At 38.6% G+C, this 24,428-nt stretch overlaps 1 protein-coding gene and 2 long non-coding RNA genes across 3 annotated transcripts in view; 2 read left to right on the forward strand and 1 right to left on the reverse strand.

Moving 5' to 3' along the window:
• LOC121909468 overlaps positions 1 to 24,428 on the forward strand; it is a 567,936-nt gene that overhangs the window by 534,491 nt on the left and 9,017 nt on the right. The window lies entirely within an intron of this gene.
• The window catches only part of LOC121909441 (choline transporter-like protein 5-A), a 54,090-nt gene that overhangs the window by 27,233 nt on the left and 2,429 nt on the right, over positions 1 to 24,428 (reverse strand). The window contains exon 2 of the mRNA XM_042430001.1: positions 377 to 425. Within this exon, the coding sequence (XP_042285935.1) occupies positions 377 to 425 (49 nt within the window). The remainder of the gene's footprint in view (positions 1 to 376; positions 426 to 24,428) is intronic.
• On the forward strand, positions 7,439 to 11,953 carry LOC121909460. The gene is made up of 3 exons (XR_006099444.1): positions 7,439 to 7,603; positions 10,578 to 10,675; positions 11,573 to 11,953. It is a non-coding gene; the product is annotated as an uncharacterized LOC121909460 (long non-coding RNA).

Here is a 24,428-nt window from a genome sequence, read left to right on the forward strand (position 1 = left end):
ACACACTCACACACATACACACACACCGATAAATGCATGATCCCCTGCAGGCCTACTCCTAACGGAGATAACTATGAGGATCAAAAAAAAATTAATAAAAGTGTTGAATAAAATAAATCTAATTTTGATAAAATGATATAAAAAGATCAAGACCACGCTCAGAGCACAAAGAAAATCTCAGAATTGTAAACCAAAAATAAGGCAGCGTTCAGTAGTATTCAGGGTGTGTTCACTACACCCTGACATCATTTTAGTGTGAAGTGCAACATTTTCAGCTTGGGGTTAAGTTACTCTGACTCTAAAATGAAGACACTTTTAGATACTATATGCCTATTGAGGTATCACTGATTGCTTATGGAAAGAAGTATGGTGTTACCTTCTTCGGACTGGACCTCTGAAGGAAGGATCAAACTTGTGTGGTTCACCTGTAAAAGACAAAAATGAGAAAAAGCTTTAATCGATTTAATCTGAACTGAATCTAATCAACACCTGGAGAGAGGGGAGGATCATTGTTAACGGTGGATGAGGTGTCTAGCAGGTGGGTAGATGACTTGTCACAGTCAGGTAACAGATGTTCAAAACAGAAACTGGTCTGCTCTGTTATTTCACATCTCAAGCCTGTGTGTGAATGTGTATCTGCACCTGCAAAAAAAAAAAAAAAAAATCCACGAGATGGAGCACTACATGTTGTTTGTCAGGCAGAAGACCCCACTCAGGATCACCTGTTCTTCAGAAATGAATGGGAATGAGGTGGCATCACCTGCTGGGTGTCAAGCCCATAAAGTGGATTTAGCATCTGTCCAACATTAATCTGATAATAATGGAAGCTGTGTATTTTGCCACATTTGGAATAACATGAACATGCTGAGCATCGACAGGTGGACAGTGGAGAAGTGGATTATGTTGTAGGAATGGTTTGAGAAGTTTATGTGGCTTTGATTCTTTGCTAAATTGTAAAACTAGGCCTCCACTGGAATCCAGAGAAGCAGCGTGAATCCAAACTGTTTAATACCACCTGTGGAATGTTCTTTTGACTGAACTCTGTTCCCAGTTCAATTTTACTCCCAGCATGTCGGGGTGTGTTCTATGGAGGCTCAAGTGAGCCACTGAAATAATTAGAGACTTTTGAAATGTTTAATTATAACCAATTAATAAACTGATTTATTAAAAATAAATCAATTTACACTAACTTATCCATTATAAAACTTTAAGTAAAAAACAAACAAACAAAAAAAAGTACAAATGAATAATAAAAAGGTGACATTTCCCAATTCTGTTTTCTTACTCCTTACAGAGCAGCAGATCTGTGGGTTGGACTTGATCAGCTCTTCAGCGGTACTGTGCACCTATAGTTTTACTATTGTTGGAAGTTAAACAAATGCTTTGCTCAGCTCAGTAAGGTAAAGTAAAGTCAGTGAGGCTTTTGTGCTCATCAGATTGGATAATATATCCAGCATCTATGGAAATGTTGGGATGTTCAAATACTGGATTATGGTTTTGTAGATGTGGCAGATAAGAATTTACAAAAATAATTTGATTTTCCAGAAGCGTAATTTTATTCCCTTTCAGAGTTATGCAATTATATTCCTTGTGTTCCATTTTCTTAACACATAATTTATTTTGGCTATGTTGCTAAAGTTATTACTGTGGAGAATATGCAGCCAGAGTGTAGATAATACAAATAGGTAATGCAGGTTCTTTTTCTGGGTTGATCGTGTGTTGATCTATTGGTAATGGCTCAGGGCTCTAGTGTGGGTTAATGCGCTCCTCTCCCTCACTCAATAGAGACAGGTGAAGGCGAGAGCAGTGTGCCAGTTTCTTCATCCCTCTTCCCTCATTATTTTCCCTGTTTTAAGTTAATTACTGTACACAAAGCACTAAGAACTTAATGACACATATTGTTGATAATTGTTATTTTGTCATTGTTGTTCACTCTGAGAGAAAAAGGTGAATTTTGTACTTCTATGTTGTTAAAGAGTTTCTGGCTAACTCCGTCACCGTTTAAGCTAGCTACTGCTATTGTCTCACTCTAGCGTCTGACTGTTCCGACATTTTTTGCATTTAAGCTTGTCACCGAGATATTTTCTGTAAGGTGCTTAAAATTGTTACAAGTAAGTAAAAAGTACTGACTGTAACAAGTCAGTCTATGTATCAGCTAAAATACGTAAGTTAAAAGGGTAAATATATTTCATCTAAGTTACAGTCTATGTTGTACACTGGTTAAAAATATAATTTACAATATTCAGAAAAAACATAGGAGGATAACTTAGTTGTGGAAACTGTGGTCCTGAGACTTAGTGTATTCATAGGGGGGAAATGTATGAATTTGGTTGTACTGTATATAATTAAGACTCAACACAGATGAGTGAAGACGAGAGCAGTGTACCGGTTTCTTCATCCCTCTCCCCTCACTATTTTCCCTGTTTTAAGGGCACAACATAGACAGAAACATCATAAATAAATATACCAGCAGTAACCAAGACAGTTCTCTGGGTTGATGGGTGGCAGGGTGAAGATGGGGATTCAGACTGTCCATGTTTGTCTTTGCTTGGAAGACCAGAACTCAGCCTCTGGTGGAAAGCCTGATGGTTATGTTGAATGGTTGGTGTGAGTACTGTACAGCTGATGTGTGGAAAAGAAAACTAGGTTGAGTATCCTGGCGCACACACTATCAATGCAGTTATCCCACTGAATCACACAGGTGTTCTTATTATATGCAAAAAACCAAACAAAAAAAAAATCAAAAAAGCTTTTGGGTTTCTACCTACGTATGTTTTGCACGTATTTACAAGAACAATGAGTTTTCTAAAAAGGGCCAGGAGACACCCAAAGGTTTTTATTACTATATCAGACTGAGACTGATCCAGATTAATTAAGACCCCCATTGCTTCCTACCCCTCCTCTGCACTGAAAAGATGTTTCTTTTTTTATTTATGTGATTTATTCATTTTAGAAAATCAGAAAATACAGCTGTTATCTTAAGTAGGTACTACAAATGACAAGATCATCATCATAATCATCGTCACTGACTGTTATTCCTCGTTTTCTGTCTCGTTGTTAATCGTCCCATGAAGAACCCTGACAATCCCACCAGTGTTATACCTCCTATCCTCATGAGTCGGTCCTTGTAGTTTTTCTACAAGGAGGGACTCAACCAACTTCTCTCTGCTTTTGAAATGAATTGTCTTCTTCCATCCTGTGTGTGTTTGTGTGAGCAGTATTATGTTAAGAACACAACTGAATAAACACACTTAGCTCATGTGATGACACCTGCTGCACTCGCTGGACAAAAACAGTGGAGTAAAGTAAGTGGGCTCTTAAGCTTGTTCTCTTTTGTGAACAATAATAAAGTTGGTATTGGTTTTGTGCAATCTTTGAATTGTGCATCAATAGGACATCAACACCTAAATGCCAACAAGACCATTTTTACACTGGGGTGAGGTGGGAAAGTTAGCATATCGATCAAGGCTAATCAAAATATCAGCATCATTTCCATCTAAAGTTTCTGTTTACAGTCAGTGTTTTTCACAAATGTGTGTCCATGTCAAATGCCTTTCCTTCTTCATAAAACCTGCAATGTTTACATCCATGTTTACTTGCTACTAGTCTTTTTCTTTTTCTTTTTGCTGGTAAATCAGTGAAATAGTGTGAAACTATTGGCAGGAATGTGTAATGTATTACTGTTAGTCATTCACAAATGATCAACATCCACAATCAATGTTTCTGTAATTGCAGCACAATTTTTCATGCAGCATTATGTGTTGTCAAATTGGTTCATGTTTTTCTTTATTTTGTAACACTTAAATAAACATTTAACATACTATAATGCAGTCATAAGCACATAAGGGCATTTTCAAGTGTTTAGTAATGTACAATATTTGTCATCAATGATAACTTCTCATATGAAGACATATTTTACATTATTACAACTGTGTTTTACTATATTGTCATTCACTATCTGTTTATACAGCAGCCACCTATGGGTGCCCACAAGAGTAGTTCTAATTGTTGACAAATACATAAATTAACTCTTATATCTGCTCATTTTCAATCTAATTCAACTTGAAAATACTTTATTTGTCCCTCAAAGATCAATTTGAGGCAAGCATGTTTGCAAACAGAAGTATACAAAAGTGTGAGGACAATTTATCCACACACACAAAAAAATTTGCCTTTGTTGGCGCTTTGTTACAGTCTCCTGTAGATCAGTAAAATAGTAGCGGGACTGTGTACATGCACGAGATGAATAAAACAGAGACCCACTCATCATAAACTGCTCCATAGCTCTACGATGGAACCGAGGGTACCTTAAACTAAAGACTAAAAGGTTTTCATATGTTGAAGTTAAAATTTACATTACACTGTAACTGTATTTAAAATGCAGCATAACTGGTGACTGTAACAGCTTTTCAGGACCTGCACAAACCTTGCATAATGCAATGTGTTGTCTGTGTCACACTCTTTGCTTTGAGAGTTTATTTGGAGCAGCTGAGGTTTACAGCTGAACATGTAAATGAGACTCAGAACGAGTGAAGGAGGGAAGAGAGAGAATGAATAACTGAACATGTTTCTCCTTCCTCCCTCCTTCAGAGAGATGCTGAGTGTTCTTGAAGATGAAGATATGGAAATGAGACGACGCTTGTCAAGATTTAAACATCAGATGCACCGTACTTCATATTCACACCCACGCGCACACATACGCTCAAAGTAATATGCATGCACACACACAAACACCACAGGAGCATGCATACGTGATGAAAGAGAAAATCCACACACTTTCTCTCAAGTTTACATCTCAGGGCTAACAGGAAATGCTTAGAGGGAGGACAACACTGCATCCTCTTTCATCCTCCTGCTTCCTGTCACCCATCAGTCATGTCTCTTATGTAACTTCCAATCAGAGTCTCAGCAGAGGACTTCCTGTCTGACAGAGCAGCAGGCTAGCAGAAGCTGTGCCTATTGCCAGTGCATTTAACTGAATTTTCTTCTCTGTCTTATTTTTCAACAGCATTTCATTTATTTCATTATTCCCATGCTTTATTCCTAATTCTGTCCCTGATGTGTGTTCCATCTATGCACAAAGTGACAGATAGCTAACAAACAGGATTCAGAGTAAAGTGGAGGTGTTTTACTAAGTCCTCTTTTCTCTCCTTTCCTTTTAAAACTGCAATAAATGTGAAGTTTGCAATGTTTTGGTTACAAACTGTTCTCAAAATACAGCACAAATGAATTTTCATGGTTTGCAAATAGCCTCCATGCAATGCTACAACAAAAAGCTACATTTAGCTTAGCTTAATATTTTTAACCTTAGCAAATGAAATGATCACAAAGTAGCTTGTTTCTAATCCAAATGTATTAATTCAAAATTATTTATATGCATAATTACACATAACAAAGAAAAAGTAACAAAACTTACAAGGTATAACTTACTTAACAAGCAAGGGCTCTCAAAAACACAAATACAAGGGAAAAAAGGAGAAGAGCTTTCTGTCTGACCCATGGATGTATAGAGAACTGCTGGATACAGTGATGAAAGTTGCTCAGTGGTGCATAAAGCCAAAAAAGTCACTTCCTGCTGTAAAGAAATTACTTAGATGAAAACATACTGTGCCACATGTGCCCATAGAATGTTCTCACTATAGACTTCTGCTGGTTGAGATGGCTAACTTCTGGTTTAGTACTCTGGCTGACTTGAATGGGGATAAAATGATTCAATCGCACAGCTCTTCTATACATTCAAAATGTGATCAGACCAAATGGATCACATTCTGATTGTGAAACAAGTCATTTTGCAGGGGTTGTGATGCTCAAATGTATCCACTTATTTATGGACATCTCTTTCACTATGTAAGTCTATGGGAATAAGTCTTTTTGGGCCAGTGTGCATCACCTGATGTTGTAATTGAGCGGTTTGGCTGCTATGTCAAATTTGCTTCAAAGCAAAAATTCTTGCACACTACTGTCTTTTCCTGGTTGACTTCTAACCTATGAGTCACATGATCTGAACTGACCACCGAGAAAACACTCTACAGTTACCACCATTTTTACAACAAACTGCCACAAAGTGGTGCCAAAGAATATGAATTTGAAGGCTACATGTATGCCATGACACCCCTCTCATATTGCACAATTCAATGAAGTTACAGTAGAGTTAAGATATTTAAAATGTACACTTCACCTGAGCGTTAACTGTTGTCATGTTGGAAATGTTAGAAAGATGCTAACGCAATTTGTAAAGCATCTTTAATCACCAGTCTGTATGAAATGTATACTGTAAAAAAATGGCCTACCTAATGATAGAAGAGCTGGAGGAAAATGTTCTCAGCCTATTGACTTTTTCTAAGTCAAATAGTGCCCTCCCCCAAATAGTGATTGTCCAGTCATAGCTTAGCAGCCATAACAAGGTGCAGTATGCATGCGTTGAGCTGTATAGTATGTAAAGAAATACTCTGCATTTAAACAGCTTGGAAGACTACGCCATTTTATCACCTTTCCAAAACCACAAACGGAAGAGCAAAAGTGTGAAGAATGGATTTGATGGTGTGTTTGTCTGCTGTAACATGAGCAGCTAACATTAAGATGCCTGGCTAACTAGGTAACTTCCCACAGTAATTATCTAGCTACCTAAAGGCCAAGAGTTACGTAATTTGATAAATGCATTCATATGGGTTAGGTTATGTTAAACACACACACGCACACATCCACTGAGTGGGATACTACCAACCTCTCATCTGAGTTGAAGGACGGGTTCACAGTTTTTCAAGTGTGTCTTAAAACAGCAGTCAGGTGTCCATATGGAGAGTGAAAGAGGTTTTCCTCACTGTAATCATTCCTCCTGTTCATACTGACTATTAAAAGAGACAAAATCCACAGCGTGTCCATACAGTCATTTAGTTCAAAAATGCATTTAAAGGTTGATATGAAGCTTATATTCAGCTTCAGCAGTCTGAGTTAGTCATATCAAGTGGATATCTGACACATTTACAGTCTTTTTAGCATCAAATTCCCTCTTTGTGTTTCCTCAGACATTGTTTCCCTGTTGAGCTGCGGTAAAAGTATAGTAACAAAAAGAGGGACTTTGGCACTAAAAAGACTGTAACGTTGAAAGATATCTACTTGATTTGACTCATTTGGACCCTGATGCTTCATATTAACTTCAGATAAATTTGGTGTGAGGTGTGCGGAGGTGTGGGCGTGTTTATTTGTGCTTTAGAACATAGCTGCTGTGAAACAATCAGAAAATAACATTTTATTTATCTGATTCACTGCTTTGTTCTGACCAGCACTGCTCCCTCTCTTCATTCACTCTCTAGCTCACTCAACCACTACTGCTCTCTCTCTCTCTCTCTCTCTCTCTCTCTCTCTCTCTCTCTTTCTCTCTGGTGTCCTTGCGCCAGGGAGGAGGGTCAACTTTGAATGCTGTGTTTACAAACACCAACCGACAAATCTTGCATAGTATACCTTTATGGATGACAATAGCTGGGTGTTCTGCTCTTTATTGGATTTGGAGACATTTACCTGACATGACTTCACCAAACCCTGCAATACAAGAACAATACTGCTCTTGTATTTCCCTTATTTCCATGACTACATTCATCAACAGGTGAGAATGCTGACTTTTTACTGGGACATGCAGCTTTAGCCTCAATATCTTAGCATCTTCATACACTGAATTGGCATTATATCATGTATGTAGCCATCAAATACATGTTTAAAATCCATTTTTCGCATTCTCATTTTCATGTAAGTCATATAGAATCAATTTTAAAAAATCAGCCACAGATGCAGTTTTCAGTCAACTCACACAGTTAGCATTAATATGCTAGCTGGTTACAGCTAATAAAATCTGCCTGTGACAAGAGTCATTTCAGCCGGTAAAATCAACATCCACTGATGAATGTCAGCAGCCTCCTTTCAGCAGGCAACTAGTGTGTCAAAAATAAAGAAATTAAATTAAATTAAATTTATTAGTGCATATGTGCAGTGCTAGAATGAAAAGCTACATCTGGTGTAGCAACAGTAACTGGGGCATAACAAAGGGTCCATTATCAGCCCACTCCTGCTCCTTTTTATAGACTCTTAGAGTACTTTTAAAAGAACGTTGCTTTATTATTACATTATTATTTTACATATACTAGAGTACCATTGACATGGGAGTTGCTTAACTGAAACTGCAAAGACTTAAGGAATTGTTGCAACGACCAAAAAAATGTGAATATGGTACAGAATTGTCCAACTGGGGTAGATTGTGGCAATTTAGATTCTTTTGTGGTTAATGTTACATTAACTGTACAACAGTTCCTTGTTGACTGTAGTTGTTGATGCTATTTTGCTTCTGAAGGTAGTAAAACACTTTATTATTATTATTATTATTATTGTTATTATCTAGTCAAATGGTTTCATAGTGTGAAAGATGTTACTCACCGTGACGGACCCCCAAAGTCTGTTCTAGCTCATTGTTTTGTTTTTTCAGGACATTTGCTGTATGGTTCAGTCTCATAAACCTGGTATTCAGCAGCAGGCAGCTGTTTTCAGTGAAAAAGCTCTGATAAACCCACTGCACTTCTACATTTAGCAGCTAAAAAGACAGATTTTTTTTTCTCAGGAGTTGGTGGAGACCAAAACACCAACCACCAAAGGAGAGTGAATATTGGACTTACATTCATCAGTTGGACACAAACACAACTCCAAATGAATGCTAATGTTTCTCTGTGTCTGCTTGATGTGCGCTAACACTTTAGTCAACTGTGATAATATAATAATATGGCAGGGCTGTGTTTATGTCAACTTGTTATGGAGTCCCCTTAAGTAGACAAAAAAGACAATAATGCAGCCCCCCACTCCTCCACTGGGTTCACAACTTCCTCAGCAACAGACCACAGGCTGTAAGAACAGGCACAGTAACATCCTCAACCGTCATCACCAACACCAGAGCCACTTAGTCCCTTTCTTTACATCCTCTACACAAATATCAGTCCTTCACCTATCACCACATACCACACATACTCTGATTACACTGCCATACTGGGATGACAATGACAGTAACTCTGATACTGCCTATTAACACTTGATTTCTCACTTCACACAATGGTGCACTGACAACTACCTCCAACTGAATGTGGACAAAACCAAATAACTGGTCATTCGCACATCAGACACACTCCACATTGGACTGAAGCCCAGCTCCATCCATAGCAAGACAGTAAAGCAGGTCAACAACTTATCTTGGACTCATTATAGACAATAAATTCAGTTTTGATCAACACATCACTGATATCTATCTCCAACAAAAACAAACTCAAACAGAATTACACATAACTGCCTCCAAAATACTGTGTTTTACACCAAATCTCTCATTGGTAAGAGCCATCGCATGTCTTACACTCATAATAGCCAATGATCGTGATCACAACCTCAATCCACACTTCACACTACCGCTCAGTTGTCTATCCAGACTCACTGTGTGTGTGTATACAGTACATATGGTTTGGGATACAGGCAGGGGCATGGATATATGTCTGTTTCTGTGTACAGGCTGTGAAAACAAATTTCCCATGGGACAATAAAGACTATTATCAAATTATCAGCCTTGTGACAATAACCCTCATTGTTGATGGTATGCCCTCAACTACATCAGATTGGGGGGGGGTGCACAATATCTCATATATGTGAAATGTCTCAAAATTAAGGTGAGAGGAAATTATATCATGTTGCAAATTTGGTGATTTCCTTCCATTTATATATTTACCTTATTCTATACCTATATTCTCTTGCTCATCCCTCCCTACATCCTCAACCCATCACATTTCATGCTTTTTCCTTGCTCCTTGATGCCTTTTCATTCACACACACACACACACACACACACACACACACACACACACACACACACACACACACACACACACACACACACACACAGTGTAGTAGTATTTCCAGTGTAGTAGTGGTGATTAATGATTTACAGTCAGATCTCCTCTTCTCTGAACTAGGTCAGTCCTACATCAATCTTCTCTTAATCTCTGTTTCTCTTTTGCTCATTTGTTTTTTCTTTTTCTTTTATTCTCTCTTGTGCACTCTCTTGTGCAATTCATTATATTTCATTATAAGCAAATTACGTATTGATAGATTGGATAGATTCCTGAGAATACAGGAGTGTTACTGTATATTACAACATTTAATAACATGATGGCTTTAATGCACTTTGATCAGACATTTAGAAAAAAAATAATAAAAAAAGAGACCTAACAGTGCTTGTACACTCATGAATAGTGCTTGATCTGAACGCATCCTAATGAGACATTTCGTTCAGATTGTATGTATTATTGAAAATGTGGATGCTGGTAATGAAGAAACTCAAACATGTACAACCACTGAAACAACTGCACTACTCACCGTACTCTCCATACACAACAAAGCTGGTATAGCCCCTTCATTCATTTCAATGAGACTTGAAATTTTGCCATACAATCATTGCCCAATCAAATGCGTGCAAACACACATTTAATACATCATATTTCACCTTGGTTTGGTATATGCACAGGACGTATTAACCTCTTCTCTCAACCCTCCCACAGGATCAGTCTGCAGAATGAGACTCAGGTTAAGGAAGTTGTTCGGTTGGTTTTGTGCTACTACCTGCACTAGTAAAGAAATGACTGAGGCTTGGAAGTAGGTATGAGGTATCCTTTAACAATGTATTGTACCTCCAGGTCTATGACCTGTTATGCATTAAGATAAACAGGATGCTCCTCCTAACTGGCCTTATTGCCAATTTAGTTTAGTTCTGACTTTCCCTGTGGGCCAAACATCATCTGACTGGAGGGGTACTGACATTCATTGTTCATCTGAATTTTGTAGACTAACATGCTGCCTATGATCTGGCATATTGGCAACGTATCACCTATTCATTTCACCATTTCACCACTGCACAACTAACAACTTCTAGGATCTCTGAGTTTTTTTTAAATTAATGCAACCCACAATGACTGAAAGTGACAGTGTTTTTTCAAAACCATTTGTTAAAATGATTTTGAAAGAGGAATGCTCTGCCATTGCATGAGCATGTCTGCCTTTGTAGACAGCTAGGGAATTGGATGCACTTCTGTGTCTTTATTCTGCTTGGAATGAGGCTATATGGTAATCCCAGTGCTCTTTACCATACTGTGTAGTGCTGCCAACAAGCTCCATAAATGGTCAGTTTTAGATTTGTTTTGGTAAATGTAAAAATGTTCCATAACAGGAGCAATACACAGGCTAAGAGGAAGCACTGTCTGAGAGGATAAGTTCTAAGGAAAGACAGTCCTCCTAAACATAATGCACAAGGAAATATTTAATGGACGCTTGATTTTTGGTTGACATCAGCTCACAACAGTGTTCTGAATTGGATTATTCTTACTTGGAAAACTGCAATAACTGGAAGAAATGGCAAGCATTCTTCCAGTTTGACATTTTTTTTGTAAAAATGCAATTGCTGATTCCACAAATATTGCAGGGACTACTTCAATATGTGTTAAGTATTGAGTTTGCAAAGAGGGATTGAAATTTTGACTGCTAAACTGTCTCCATTCAGAGCAACTCCAGCAACACTATGAGACCAACACATTTGAGCTAGTGGCTGACCCTGATGAAGACCACACGAAAGAAGATGTTTGATGTAAACACACACACTTACGTTGTGGAGTGAGTACTTGTCTGCAAAGGAAGAGAAGCTAAAGATGAGCAGAGCCCAGGGGGTTGCCTGTCAAACAGCCCTGAGTATCACAGAGGATTGTGCTTGTGCATGCGTGCATGCATGCGTGTGTGTGTGTGTGTGTGTGTGTGTGTGAGAAACGATTGATGAAAAGACAGGAAGAACAGAGAGGTGAGGAGCAGAGGGAAAGATGAGATGGAAATATATTCAGATTATTCAGCAGTAAAAGAGAGAGAGGGAACATGAAGGAGAGATGGAGGAAAGGGGTGAGAGAGGAGGATGGGTGCAAAAGATGGAGAGAGAGAGAAAAGGAAGGCCAGGATATTACATAATGTGTCTGTTATCTTCCTGTCAAACCAAGAACACACGCACACATGCATAATCAATTGTTCTTCACATAACTTGTCTTGCAGCCTCCACAGATGTCTAATACAGTATACAGTATGTGTGTGTGTGTGTGTTTACATTATTGTACATACATGTTCCTCTGAATTGTTCCAACTGTGTACAGCACACAGAGTGCCTTAACCATTTAACCATTTGCCATAACCACCATCTTTCTCTTACTGGGGTTACTCTGATTCAGGGTTTTGCAGAATTGTCCAATGTCAATGTTCCTAATAAAAGCTCCTGGGATCTGCACAATTCACTGGGTTCCATATTTCTTAAGATACAAAACTGCAAATTTTGACAGAGAGCAAGGAGTTTGCAGCACTGCAACATCATCAGATTAAGAGCAGACTAATTGATGTGTTAAGATGAAATGATATAAATGGTGAAATACATACATAACTACAATAGAATAATAGAGTAGAATAATAAAAAAAAATAGAGTAAGGCAAAGCCTATAAAATACAGGAATAAGGCCTTATCAAATATGGTGAGCATTTTAAAATGTACAGTTTTTCAGACTGAATGTGGGAAATAAAACAACTAATTTCTGCTCTTTTGTTCCATGATGAATAAAGTTAATGTAGGGCTGCTTGTACAGCCAGAGCTAATTAATGCTTAATAAGGTCTATCTGGTCAAAGTGTTGCATTCATCATTTACTGGGAGCTAATGGACATTGTCCACGTGTTTTGATTTGTTTTGTTTTCTAATAGAAAGGCAACAACCGTCATCTAAAGACTAAATTGATTTATGTTCATGAAAGCAGACTCATGTTTTCCTGAGCTGCAGTGGTGGTGTTAATGTGATCTTCATGGAAACAGTCACTGTCAGGAATCCTGTAAGGGACAAATCAAATTTAGCACAGTTAATATTAAAAACTAGCTAACTGACCGTTTTACACCCAGAGAGGACAAAGGTTGAAACATTGTGCAAAAGTGAATTATCACTCTGTACTGGTTATGATTTGTCACTTTATTAGTCACTCAGGATCATGTAGGAATGATGTGACCTGACTGGCCAGTAGGCAGCCTGTTGACACATTTTAAATTGATCCTCTGAACTGAACCTGCTCCAGAGCACGTTAGTGTGGTTAAAGGTGATGGTTAAAAGTTCACATTTCTTCAAGCCTGTCTTAAAGGACAACTCCATTGTCGACTTCCATTCAATGTAAGTCAACATACTACATACTTTATTTGTCCTGATGTATTAGACTCTGCAATACAGTTCTGTGATAAATCAAATAATAAACAGCACAGAGCACAACACAGACAATCAAGACACAGATATAACATATCTTATAACATAAAGTTCACATCATGAAGCCACCAAACATCAAAAAAACAGATAGAAACCAAACCATAAAAACCAGGAAAATAAGTGATCAGGGAAATCAATCCATCTTCTGCATTAAAATGCATTCAATGTTCAGATGAAGTTTGTATGAGACTTCAGCAGTCTGAGTTAGCCAAATTAGAAAGGTATCTACCATCCCTACAAAATTCACTCTGTGTTACTATGCCTCCACAGCACTCACACTGTCTCATTTAGGTTACCTGGATTCATTGAGTCTAACATCAGTGATCCTGGATAACTGGGATCATCAGGCTGATTATTAACGGACTCTGGGTTTTACTATCCAGCTCTCAGCATGTTCATGGGAAAGAGGAAGAGTTGTTAATTACAAGCCACATCATCATGGATAATGTACTTAATATGACAAGATGAAAAAGTAATATCTGCTGGGAAATACAGTCATAGTGACAGCAAAAAGTGCTATTCAGTGAGGTAAAACATATAATACTGTATGATCACACAACCTGAGTACAATAAGAGGCTGTAGAAACAGGAGTAATATCAAATGATCATAGCCTGTATGTCTTTTTAAAAACATCTGACATTTTTAACATATTCAAAAGTAAACAATATTTGTCCTTTTTCGTTTCACAATGAACAAACTAACAACTGAATATGTTATACAGCCACTATGTTTTTAAAGGTTTTTAATTGTATCGGCCCTGCATAGCCAATATTATAAACAGCTGTCTTCTATCAGGATATGTCCCCAGATACTTTAAGCAGGCTATTGTTCAGCCTCTATTAAAGAAATTAAACCTGGACCCCTCCCTGCCAGAGAACTACAGGCCCATTTCAAAACTCCCTTTCTTTTCCAAAATTTTAGAAAAAACTGTGGAGAAACAACTGGTTCAAACACTGGAATTGCACAGGGTGTTTGATAGATCTCAATCTGGTTTCCGTTAACTGTACTCCACTGAAGCAGCCCTCCTTAAGGTCTCAAATGACATTTTAATGGCTGCAGATGCCGGAGACTGTTCTGTTCTAGTACTACTGGACCTCAGCATAGCATTTGATACTGTGGACCATCACATTCTAATCCACAGGCTAAATCACCTGGTGGGCATTTCTGGGACTGCATTGGAGTGGTTCTCCTCATATCTCACAGATAGATCTTTGTCAGTCTCTGTAGGTGAATTTGTGTCGGACACTGCAGCTCTGTCATGCGGTGTCCCCCAGGGATCACTCTTGGGACCCATTCTGTTCTCCAAATACATGCTGCCACTGGGACAGATTATCCGCAGTTTCAAGAACATCTCCTACCATATGTATGCTGATGACATCCAGTTGTACTTTTCATTTAAACCTAATGAGCTTCACAAACTCTCTGTACTTAACAACTGTTTAAATGCAATTAAGAATTGGATGGCAAACAATTTTCTGCAGTTAAATGCAGACAAAACTGAAGTCCTGATCTTTGGCCCTGATAATCTTCAGTCAGCAATCAGGCAGAACCTTGGTGCTTTATCTTCATCTTCCCGGTCTTTCCTGCGCAATCTTGGTGTAATTTTCAACCAATCCATGAGTTTTGAAATGCATGTTAAGACGCTAACTCGATCATGTTTCTTTCACCTAAGAAACATCAGGAAAGGAAATAAAGATATTAATACATGCTTTTATCTCATCACATTTGGACTACTGTAACTCTCTTTTTACTTGTCTTAATAAATAACCATACACTGCTTACAAACTGTCCAAAACGCTGCTGCTAGGCTTTTAACACAATCCAACAGATGGTCACATATAACTCCTATTTTAAGCTCACTGCACTGGCTTTCAGTAAATTTTAGAATTCATTTTAAAATTTTGGTGCTCATTTATAGACCCCTACATGGCCAGGCTCCACAGTACAGTAGTGACCTTCTGCACCCCTACACCACTAGTCGAGCTCTTAGATCCTCCACCTAGGGCTTTCTAAGTGTATCTCGGGCCCGGGGGATCATACTTTCCAGTCAGCAGCCCCTAAGCTTTGGAATAGTCTTCCAACAAGCTTAAGGTCCTTGGATAATGTAAAAGCAGCTAAAAATCCATTTGTTCAGACAGGCATTTGGGTAGTATGTGCTATTTTATCTTAATTTGTCCATTTTATCTGCTCTCCTTGTATATTTTATCTGATGTCTTTGTTTTTTATTTATTCTGATTTCATTTTATTTTATTTTATTTCACTTTATTTCATTTCATTTTATTTTATTTTATTTTATTTTATTTTATTTTATTTTATTACTTTGACTGTGAAGCATTTTGTAACTGGTGTTTGTGAAAGGTGCTATATAAATAAACTTTGCTGCTCGCTTGCTACAGGACTAAAATGTTACATTTATAATTTAATGGGAGCGAATTAACAGTATATGGATTTTTTCTCAAATAAAGCGTTACAACGTCAGCTGAGTCTTAATCCATTTCTCATCTTCTGTTTACATTCTCACTTGCCATGAACTAACTGTCCTGTCATTCCAGATCCTGCCACACCCACCTGCCCTGCAGTGACCCCTTTCCCGCCATTCCCCATCACCTGACTCTTCTCCTGCCTCCACTCTCCTCCTGCACACCTGCTTCCACTTCTCCAATCTGCCCAGTAGTACACAGACCATTCCCACTCATTGTCTACAAAATAGACTTTTGTACTCTGCCATTAGCTCCCCAGCCATTTTTTCTTGACTCCTTGCTCCCTTGCTTCCCTATTTGGTATTCCCCTCCTAGTCTGCCCCTTCTGTGCCTGTCTGCCTGATGTTTTTGACCATGTTTTGGGATTATGATTAAACCTCAATGTTTTTACCTTACCTGTTCCTGACTTAATTTGTGCTTTTGACTCCAGATTCACAGAACACTTACATAAAGGACACGTCTATTTCCAATAATCATCACAAACTCACCTCCTCCTTCCTATTCTAAGAATCTACACTGTCATTAATTCAGTTTGCTGGAGCCTCATATTAGCTTCAGCTGAACTTAAGGTTGCATTTTTAAACAGAACTGTGGAATCTCTCTCCAGTTTCCTACAGTGGATTCACACAATGAAGCAATCATCAAGGCCAATAAAGAGAAGAGGACTGATTACAGCAACCACTTACTCTCTCAACATCTGCCAGTATTATGATATTCTGTCCATTACTGCAAAACAGCAAAGTGAAACATTCTTTGCTAAAATAATTTACAATTAGTGCTGGGCAATATCTCAAATAAACTTAATTAATTCAAATTCTTGTTTTTGCATAATGTGTGAAATGTTTCTAAATTGTAAAATCATTATTACAATCTGCAGAAAAAGGTTATTTTTAGTCAAAAAGTAACGTAGATGATAGCTGCTACATTAGCCGTTTTAAGTTCACCACAGGTGACTGTGGCGACTCCAAGTGGCGAGCTGTCTCACAGTGAATTTAACGGTCTCATCTAATCAGACTGAAAATGACTGCAACAGTGATCTGTGCCTTCAGTTTGTGTTAGTTGATGAGGTATCATCCCTGGTTACAGGGTTGAAGTGCTGGGACTCGACTGAACAGTTTCAGATTCTAATTTGTACAGTTTGTCCTTACCTGCTGGGTAGCTAATGCTAGCTAGCAGCAGTCTGCAGATATCAGACTGATGTTTTATAAAGAAACACAAACAGCAGCAGATCAGTTAGTGCATGGACCTTTCTGCTCTGTCTGTGGTCAAACTGATTATTAAACTGGATGTGCACTCCTTAGCTGAAGCATCTGGTACTGACAGTCAGTAGCTGTGTAGGATAACCTATATTTTATGAATGATGACAGTGCAATGATGCAGGTCTTTTATTGTTCTTGTTCAACTGTCTTAAATAAATATGATGGTTCAAGTCAGCCTTTTGCAAGCAAACAAAAACTGATTTAAATCATCAATCAACCCCAAGCTTGAAAAAATTCAAGATTAGATGTTTTTGGCCATATCTCCTAGCCCTTGTTACAATGTTTGGCTTTAAAGTCACTATAGGTCCAGCCTTGGGCTGTGCTATTAATATATTACCTCCTACTGAGCTCTCACACTGTGAATTTACACTTTGCACACTTTGTTTCTCTGTTGTACTTCAAACATGTCTCTTTGTGAGATTCTGATTTTGAGTAAACTATTTTCAGTAAATGCAATGGATTAATCTACATAGTTATTTTTGTTTTTCCTATCATCAAGACAGTGTAATGAGAGGTTGTAAAGTAGCCTCTAAGTTCTATGATGACACAGAAGTTGCACACACAACACAATTCCATGACACATCGCCAGTACAATCAAAAAGCAGAACTGTGTGTAGCTCTCCCTGCTATCTCTGAGCATCTTTCTCTTTCTATCACCTACTTCTTCACACACACACGCACACACACACACACACACACACACACACACACACACACACACACACACACACACACACAGCTGACAGCCTTCTACTCCCATGGCAGTTCAGTTATGTAACATATACAGTGGGAGAAATCTGGAATTCATATCTCTCATACACACAGATAGTGTTGTACTGACAGAATTCAAGGGCAGTGCACTACTGTGTGCATGTGTTTGTGTGTCATTTCAGCTTCCTTCAGATCTATTTGCACAGTGAGACCCCATATACAGATGGAGGACATCTGTTTGTGCAAGAAGTCAATTAAGGCAAGTGTGGAGACCGAAACTATCAGAAACACTGTCTATTTCATTTCCTATATACTGTATGTATATTCTGTTCTTACATCACCTTTTTAAAATAAAAATGTCCCGACATTGTCCTGATGATGGTTTATCCTGTTGGGAGCATGAACATGCTTAAAAAATATCATGACAAAGTACCTTCAATAATAAAGATATGATCTAGATAGATACACAGAGATGACATAGTCTGCAGGTGGCACTAGAAGAAAAATGAGTGTCCAAAATAGAAAGTGTTCACCCTCCAGAGAGCATGAATGTGTTCAGTACATTTTATCACAATCTGCAGACTGCAATTTAAGACATTCTGCCCTGATGATTGCATTAGAGGAAAGGTGAGGAGTCATAAACAGGATTCATCCTCTGATGACCATGAATATGCGCAACAAATTTCATGCAAACACAGAGAGTTGTTTTTAAGATGACTTGTCATTGTGCTGCTCAGGGGGAAATGTTGATGTGATCGTGGTGCTAGAGGAAAGATAAGGGGTCTGAAAATGATTATGAATCATCCTTTGGGGATCACTAATGAAAACCGCCACTTTCATAGAGTCATTGAGATACAGTATCCTGCTCTGAAGTGCTTTCAAATCACCAAAGAGCTGCACAGATTAGTTCATCAGGACAACTGGTTACTTTCTCACCTGAAAAAATACTAAAACAATTTTAATAGTGACATGTCAACAGTCCTAGAGTGAAAATTACAATAGTCTGACTCCAAATCTCTGTCATGATGCCATGGTTATTTTTGTCAGACCACAAGGCATACTGGGTATGTAGTCTTTCCCTCTCTACAGCAAAACGGTGACATAAAGTTGAAACTGAAAACCAGTGACACTGTAAATGTTTAAAACACTGTGACAGTGTAAAAAAAGGTCACTGAAAAAAAACATGAAGAAAAAATCTGAAGATTGACATTGGAAAACATATCATAATGCAAAAAATATCAAAATAAAATAAGATTGAAAGATTGTAATTTTTTAATGCCTGTTTTATTTTTCAGTGGAACTTTTTTCAGTGCCAGTATAACTTTTTCAAATACAAGTGTTTCAATGCCAATGTTTTTTTTTTTTAGTTCAGGTTTTGTTTTCAATGCCAAAATATAACTGTAACTGTTCTAGCCCCATAAATACTAGGGGTGTGCCCGAATACAAATACATTATTCGGAAAAGCACAAATAGTGGGTTTTATACGAATATTTGTTTCATACAAATACTTTAAAAAAAAAAAAGCATGTCAAATACCAGTTTGCAGGTTGGTTACATCGTTATCTCAGTCTCTCTCCTCTGCTCCACTGTTACATCTATCAGGGGTAAGTCCCAAGGGACTCTCCATAACCTGTTGTCCCCCTCTCCTTTCCACAAAGTTAGGTTGTAAAAAATAGGCAATAAATGAAAAGTGCAAAGCAAGAATCACCTTTGAAGTTCTACTACATGTTACATGCTGTGCTGTCTCTGTGTTATGGGTGTATAAATACATAGAGGTCTGTCTGCAATGAGGTGATGAGTAAAGTTTTAGCTCAGTAGCTAGCTTTAGCTGCAGTCGTCTATGATCTGGGAGACTCCAGTTCACAACCTGGTGTGGGGACTTCCTTCATAAGGTAGTTTATTCATGAACACTTATTGTAACACTTAAGTTTTCTAAACTTAAAAGTGTGATAAATACAAAAACAGGATTTTTAAGCCTCTTTCCAATTTTATTTGAATACAAATACAAATAATTTTGCTGCCTCGACAAAAAACAGATACAAATACAAATACTGGGCTCTCTGCACATTCGTAATAAATACAACCTATGTGTACATTTTTCTGACAAGGACCTCTAGTGGCTATGTGAATTATGGCTCCTGCAATGTCAGGAACATAGGCAGAAGTGGCATGAGCTTGTTATCAGCCATGAGAAGGTTGGGGTTAAGGCTTGACAAGAGAAATTGCTGTTTGTTTCCTTTCTCTTTTACCATGATTACAAGGTGGGGGATCAGGAAGCACTCCTAGTGTGTTTTTTTTTGGATAGTAATGGTAAATTTTTGGTCTTTTTCTACTCATTTGTTCCCTTCTCTAGTGTTGACTTCATTGTGGTCACTTCTACTTCTACAACTATTAAGTACTATGTGTTCCACTTCTTACCTCACCACATCTCTACTAAACTCAAGTTAGCTTTTCTGTGTTTTATTCCCCACTCTGAGATGAATCACCAAAACTGTTTTTAAATTGAAATGTCAAGGGAACCAGAATACAAAGAAACTGTGTTATGTTCACATATTCTGAGTGCTGTTCCCATTGGTACTCTAATGTGTTGTTTATTTTCACACCAACTCAGTGTGAGGAGAAGTTTTAAAGTCATTCAAATGTCTTCAAGTGTCCATGCAACATTACCTTATAGGAAGAGTTCACAACTTTTCAAGTCTATCTTAAAACAATAGTCAGGAGCCCAAATGAAATAGGTTTTTCTTGCTGTAATCATTCTACCTGTTCATATTGACCATTAGAAGTTCCCTTCATAATACACTTACAATGTAAGTGATGAGGGACAAAATCCACAGTCCTCCTTCTGTGCTAAAATGTATTAAAAAAATTATCTGAAGCTAATATGAAGCTTCAGCATCCAAATGAGTCAAATCAAGCAGATATCTTCAACATTACACTCTTTTTAGTGCCTAATTCCCTGTTACTGTACTTCCACCATAGTTCAACAGGGAAACACTGTCTGAGGAAACACAAAGAGGGAATTAGAGTTCTATGAGAGATGGCTCTCTTTCTCAAGAGAGACTGAACAGGTGGTTATGGCAGGTGTGCAGGCTGCACTCCAAGGAGCAGTTCCACCAGTACCGTCCACACCATTAACAGTAAGTTCTGAGAGCGAGTGGCTGCACCAGAGATGGGCTCCTGAATACATCTCAAACTTGGACCTAAAAAGTGGGACATTTTTGCAGAATAACCTTCAAATAATCTCCAGAAAAGGCTCTAAAGAAGAGGCATTGATCAGCAAGAACAGAAGAGTATGTATCATCTTTGGATATATTTTTTAAATCAAAAAAACTAGCTAACTGTCAACTGCTAACTGCTAGCTGCCACTGTTACCAGCAGTCCAAAGGAGAAACTGCACTGAGGAAGCTAACAGAAGAGTTATTTATTGAAAACAAGAAGAGAAATGAAGGGGTCTTTGTTGGTGATATTATCTCTCTCTCCGCCATCACTGGTGTGATCACTGGTGTGATGGCGGCGTGACCGACGTTTGCGGCGGCCTCTCCTAGTTCCAACTATGCAGTGTCTTTGTCCATGTCTACGTCTACGTCTGTATCATCATGTGGAGCGCGAGGGACATATGTCTATGATCGTCAGTTTCTTTTGGACATTCATGACAAAGACTTTTGTGACGAGAAATACTGGCTGAGAGCTAAATCAGCTGAGTGAGCTTGGTCTGCCTGGAGCTGCGCCAGAAAGGAAACATCAAGAGCGGTGCGAGAGGACGTGGAAGAGGGGCAAGCATGGAGGAGTGCAAGCTAGGCGAAATGTTAACCTATATAAACCAGCAGTTCCAACAATCATGTTCCCTAATGTTTCTGGACAGCAAAATGGATTATATAACTCCCCCATCAGTGCTGGTCACTCGTTGACATGCAAGAGCTGTCTACATCCAACTGAGACATGTACTTTTCTCTCTAAATGCACTTTGATGCACTCTGCTGCTTGCTTATTCTTTTTTTGTTTTTTTTCTCTTGGGATTTATATGTTTTTATCATTTTTTTAAAGGGAATTTTTAGATATACAGTATATCTTTATCCTCTTTGTTGTTGTTGCACTGGTGTGGGCTGGGAGGAACAGCATGAATCTTGAATCTTGATGCTAAAAAGACTGTAAATGTGGCAGATATCCACTTGATATAATTAACTCAGACTGCTGAACCTTCATATGAGCTTCAGATCAACTTTTAAATGTTTGGCCCCCATCATTTACATTGAAAGCACATTTGAAGGGGATCTTTTAATAGCCAATATGAACAGTAGGAATGATTACAGCGAGGAAAACCTCTTTCACTGTTCATATGGACACCTGACTGTTGTTTTAAGACACACTTGAAAAACTGTGAACCTGTCCTTTAACCTTACCTTAACTTCACCCTAAAATGGAATGATTTACATTATGGGGACTTGCTTATTGTCCCCAAAAGGGAGCAAGAGTCTACATAATGTGAATGTGCAAACAGATTTATGTCCCCACAACATGAGTAATACCTGGCAGGCACACACACACAGTTTGCAAGCTACTATATCCTCAGGCTTGTGCCAACAGACAGGGACCGAGGAAGCAGAGAGGTGAGAAATTGGGATAATATCACTAAAAACACAGGAAGAGATAAAAATGTCAAGAAGTTTTGGTTTAATATGGTCACATCTACATCTATTCTACTCTGTTCCAAACCAGAATGTTTTAAAACCATAACAGTGACCCAACATACAGCAGGCAGCTACTGTACAACAACAAGCTGAGTGTCTAGAGAGAGGCATCAGGACCTTGTTGAAGTAAACAGACCTGAGGTCATCTGATGGTATTAGTGAACAGTAATACTCAGCTAATCTTTATCCTCCTGCTGACCAAAATAGATTCAGTCTGTTCTACAGTACAAAGCACCTGTTGGCTTTGTTGTCACATGCTATTTTTAATTAAGCATTTTGCCATCTCCCCTACTGTACCTGTTCAGACTGAAAACTCTGACCACATGCTCATCTAAGGACCATGTTACCCATATTACATCCTCTGAGACAGTCCACTGACTTCAACACGAGTGTTGCCAAGCAAGATGAAATAGTTCTTTACCACAGTGAAATACAGGGGATGCAAGTTGTTTATCAGTCTTATCATTTGTAGAACACTGTTTTAGTTTTTCAGTTTTTGAGCAAGTTGTAAATCTACAGCAGCCTGTAAAGGAGACCTGGTAACTACAAAAACCCTGCAATTCTGGGCTTAAAGAGAAGGAACACAAACTCCTTGAGGAAGCTCTAAAAGCTTGAGGCTACCCAAATTGGGCCTTTCTCAAAACAGCAAAAGGATCCTGTAAAAACAGAGGCTCGTCCACCCTAAAGGGCAATAGTCTGTCTACATTTTTTTATCAATGTAGACAGACTGTCACCTGTAGGACTCGGCATTCTAGCAGCATGGTTAGTCAAAACACAAAGGAAATTTCTTTGTGTAAATGTTTCCATTTTAGGTTTACATACAGTAAGTGCTTATACCACAGTTTAAAGGTTCTATATATAGAATTGTGAGCCAATTTACATGTATTAATCGTTTTTTATGCCAATGAGTGAACAGGTAGTAATGTAACGAAAAAAAATGAGACCTTCCCCAACTTTCTCGGTTGTCTGTAACACCCTGTGAACTGATTTCTATGTGAAGGGCCCGGGCCGGATTTTCCACAAAAATGAAATGGAAGTGATGTTTTTTGCACATTCCCGAGTGCCTTGCCTCTCTCCCGCTAATGTAAAATAACAACTGGCGTAACGACACAACACAACAAAAAAGGTACTATCTGACGAGAAACGGCCTGCAGATATTAGCTCTCCAGCTAATGAAACAGCTAGCTGCCTCCGCCGACCACTACACATTTCACAACAATACCCCCGCAATGACAAGTCACCCACTCCTGAGCTCACACACTGCTAAAATAACATTGTTTCCTCAACAAAGGGGCAGAAGACAAGCTCCAGAGCCATACCCCTTTTGTTTTTCCTGTTGGTAGTCGAAAGGTTGAAATAAGCACACATTTCACAAAAAAAAACACAGCGTGTTGCTCCCCAATTACAGTGTGTTGCTCCCCAGCCACAGCCCACTGAGCTTACTGGTGTTTGATAAACACGGTTGGTAAAAACAATTGGCGGTTTGCGGGTCGGGTCAGGTTCGGGTGGTTGATTAACACATATTTGTGCGAGCTGGGTGTGCGGATTAGCTCCCACCGGCCATCGGACACAGTGTGGCAGGAGCCTCTGTGTGTGTGTTTGTGTGAGAACGAGTTGGCGCACATATATACACAGAAGGTGGGGGGGGGGAGAGGCGGGGGGAGGGAGAGATGCTTTGCTGAAACACAGTGCAAAACACAACGTTAGAGATTTTTTATGTAATTATGAGAAGTGTAAGCAAGGAAAAATACAAGGAAAAAGACCTGCAATCTTGTGCCGTGACCACTCATGCAAGCACCATGATGATGACTGCACCTCATTTACCAGCCACAGATGTCACTAATGAGAAGGAATTTCTGATTCCTACATACAGAACCCTTAAAACACATCATATTCACATACCATGTGGCCCTGTTATTTATAAGTTTTAGAAAACGTTTGTTTTCCTA

This window comes from Thunnus maccoyii, chromosome 12, assembly GCF_910596095.1.
Source record: "Thunnus maccoyii chromosome 12, fThuMac1.1, whole genome shotgun sequence".
Taxonomy (NCBI): domain Eukaryota; kingdom Metazoa; phylum Chordata; class Actinopteri; order Scombriformes; family Scombridae; genus Thunnus; species Thunnus maccoyii.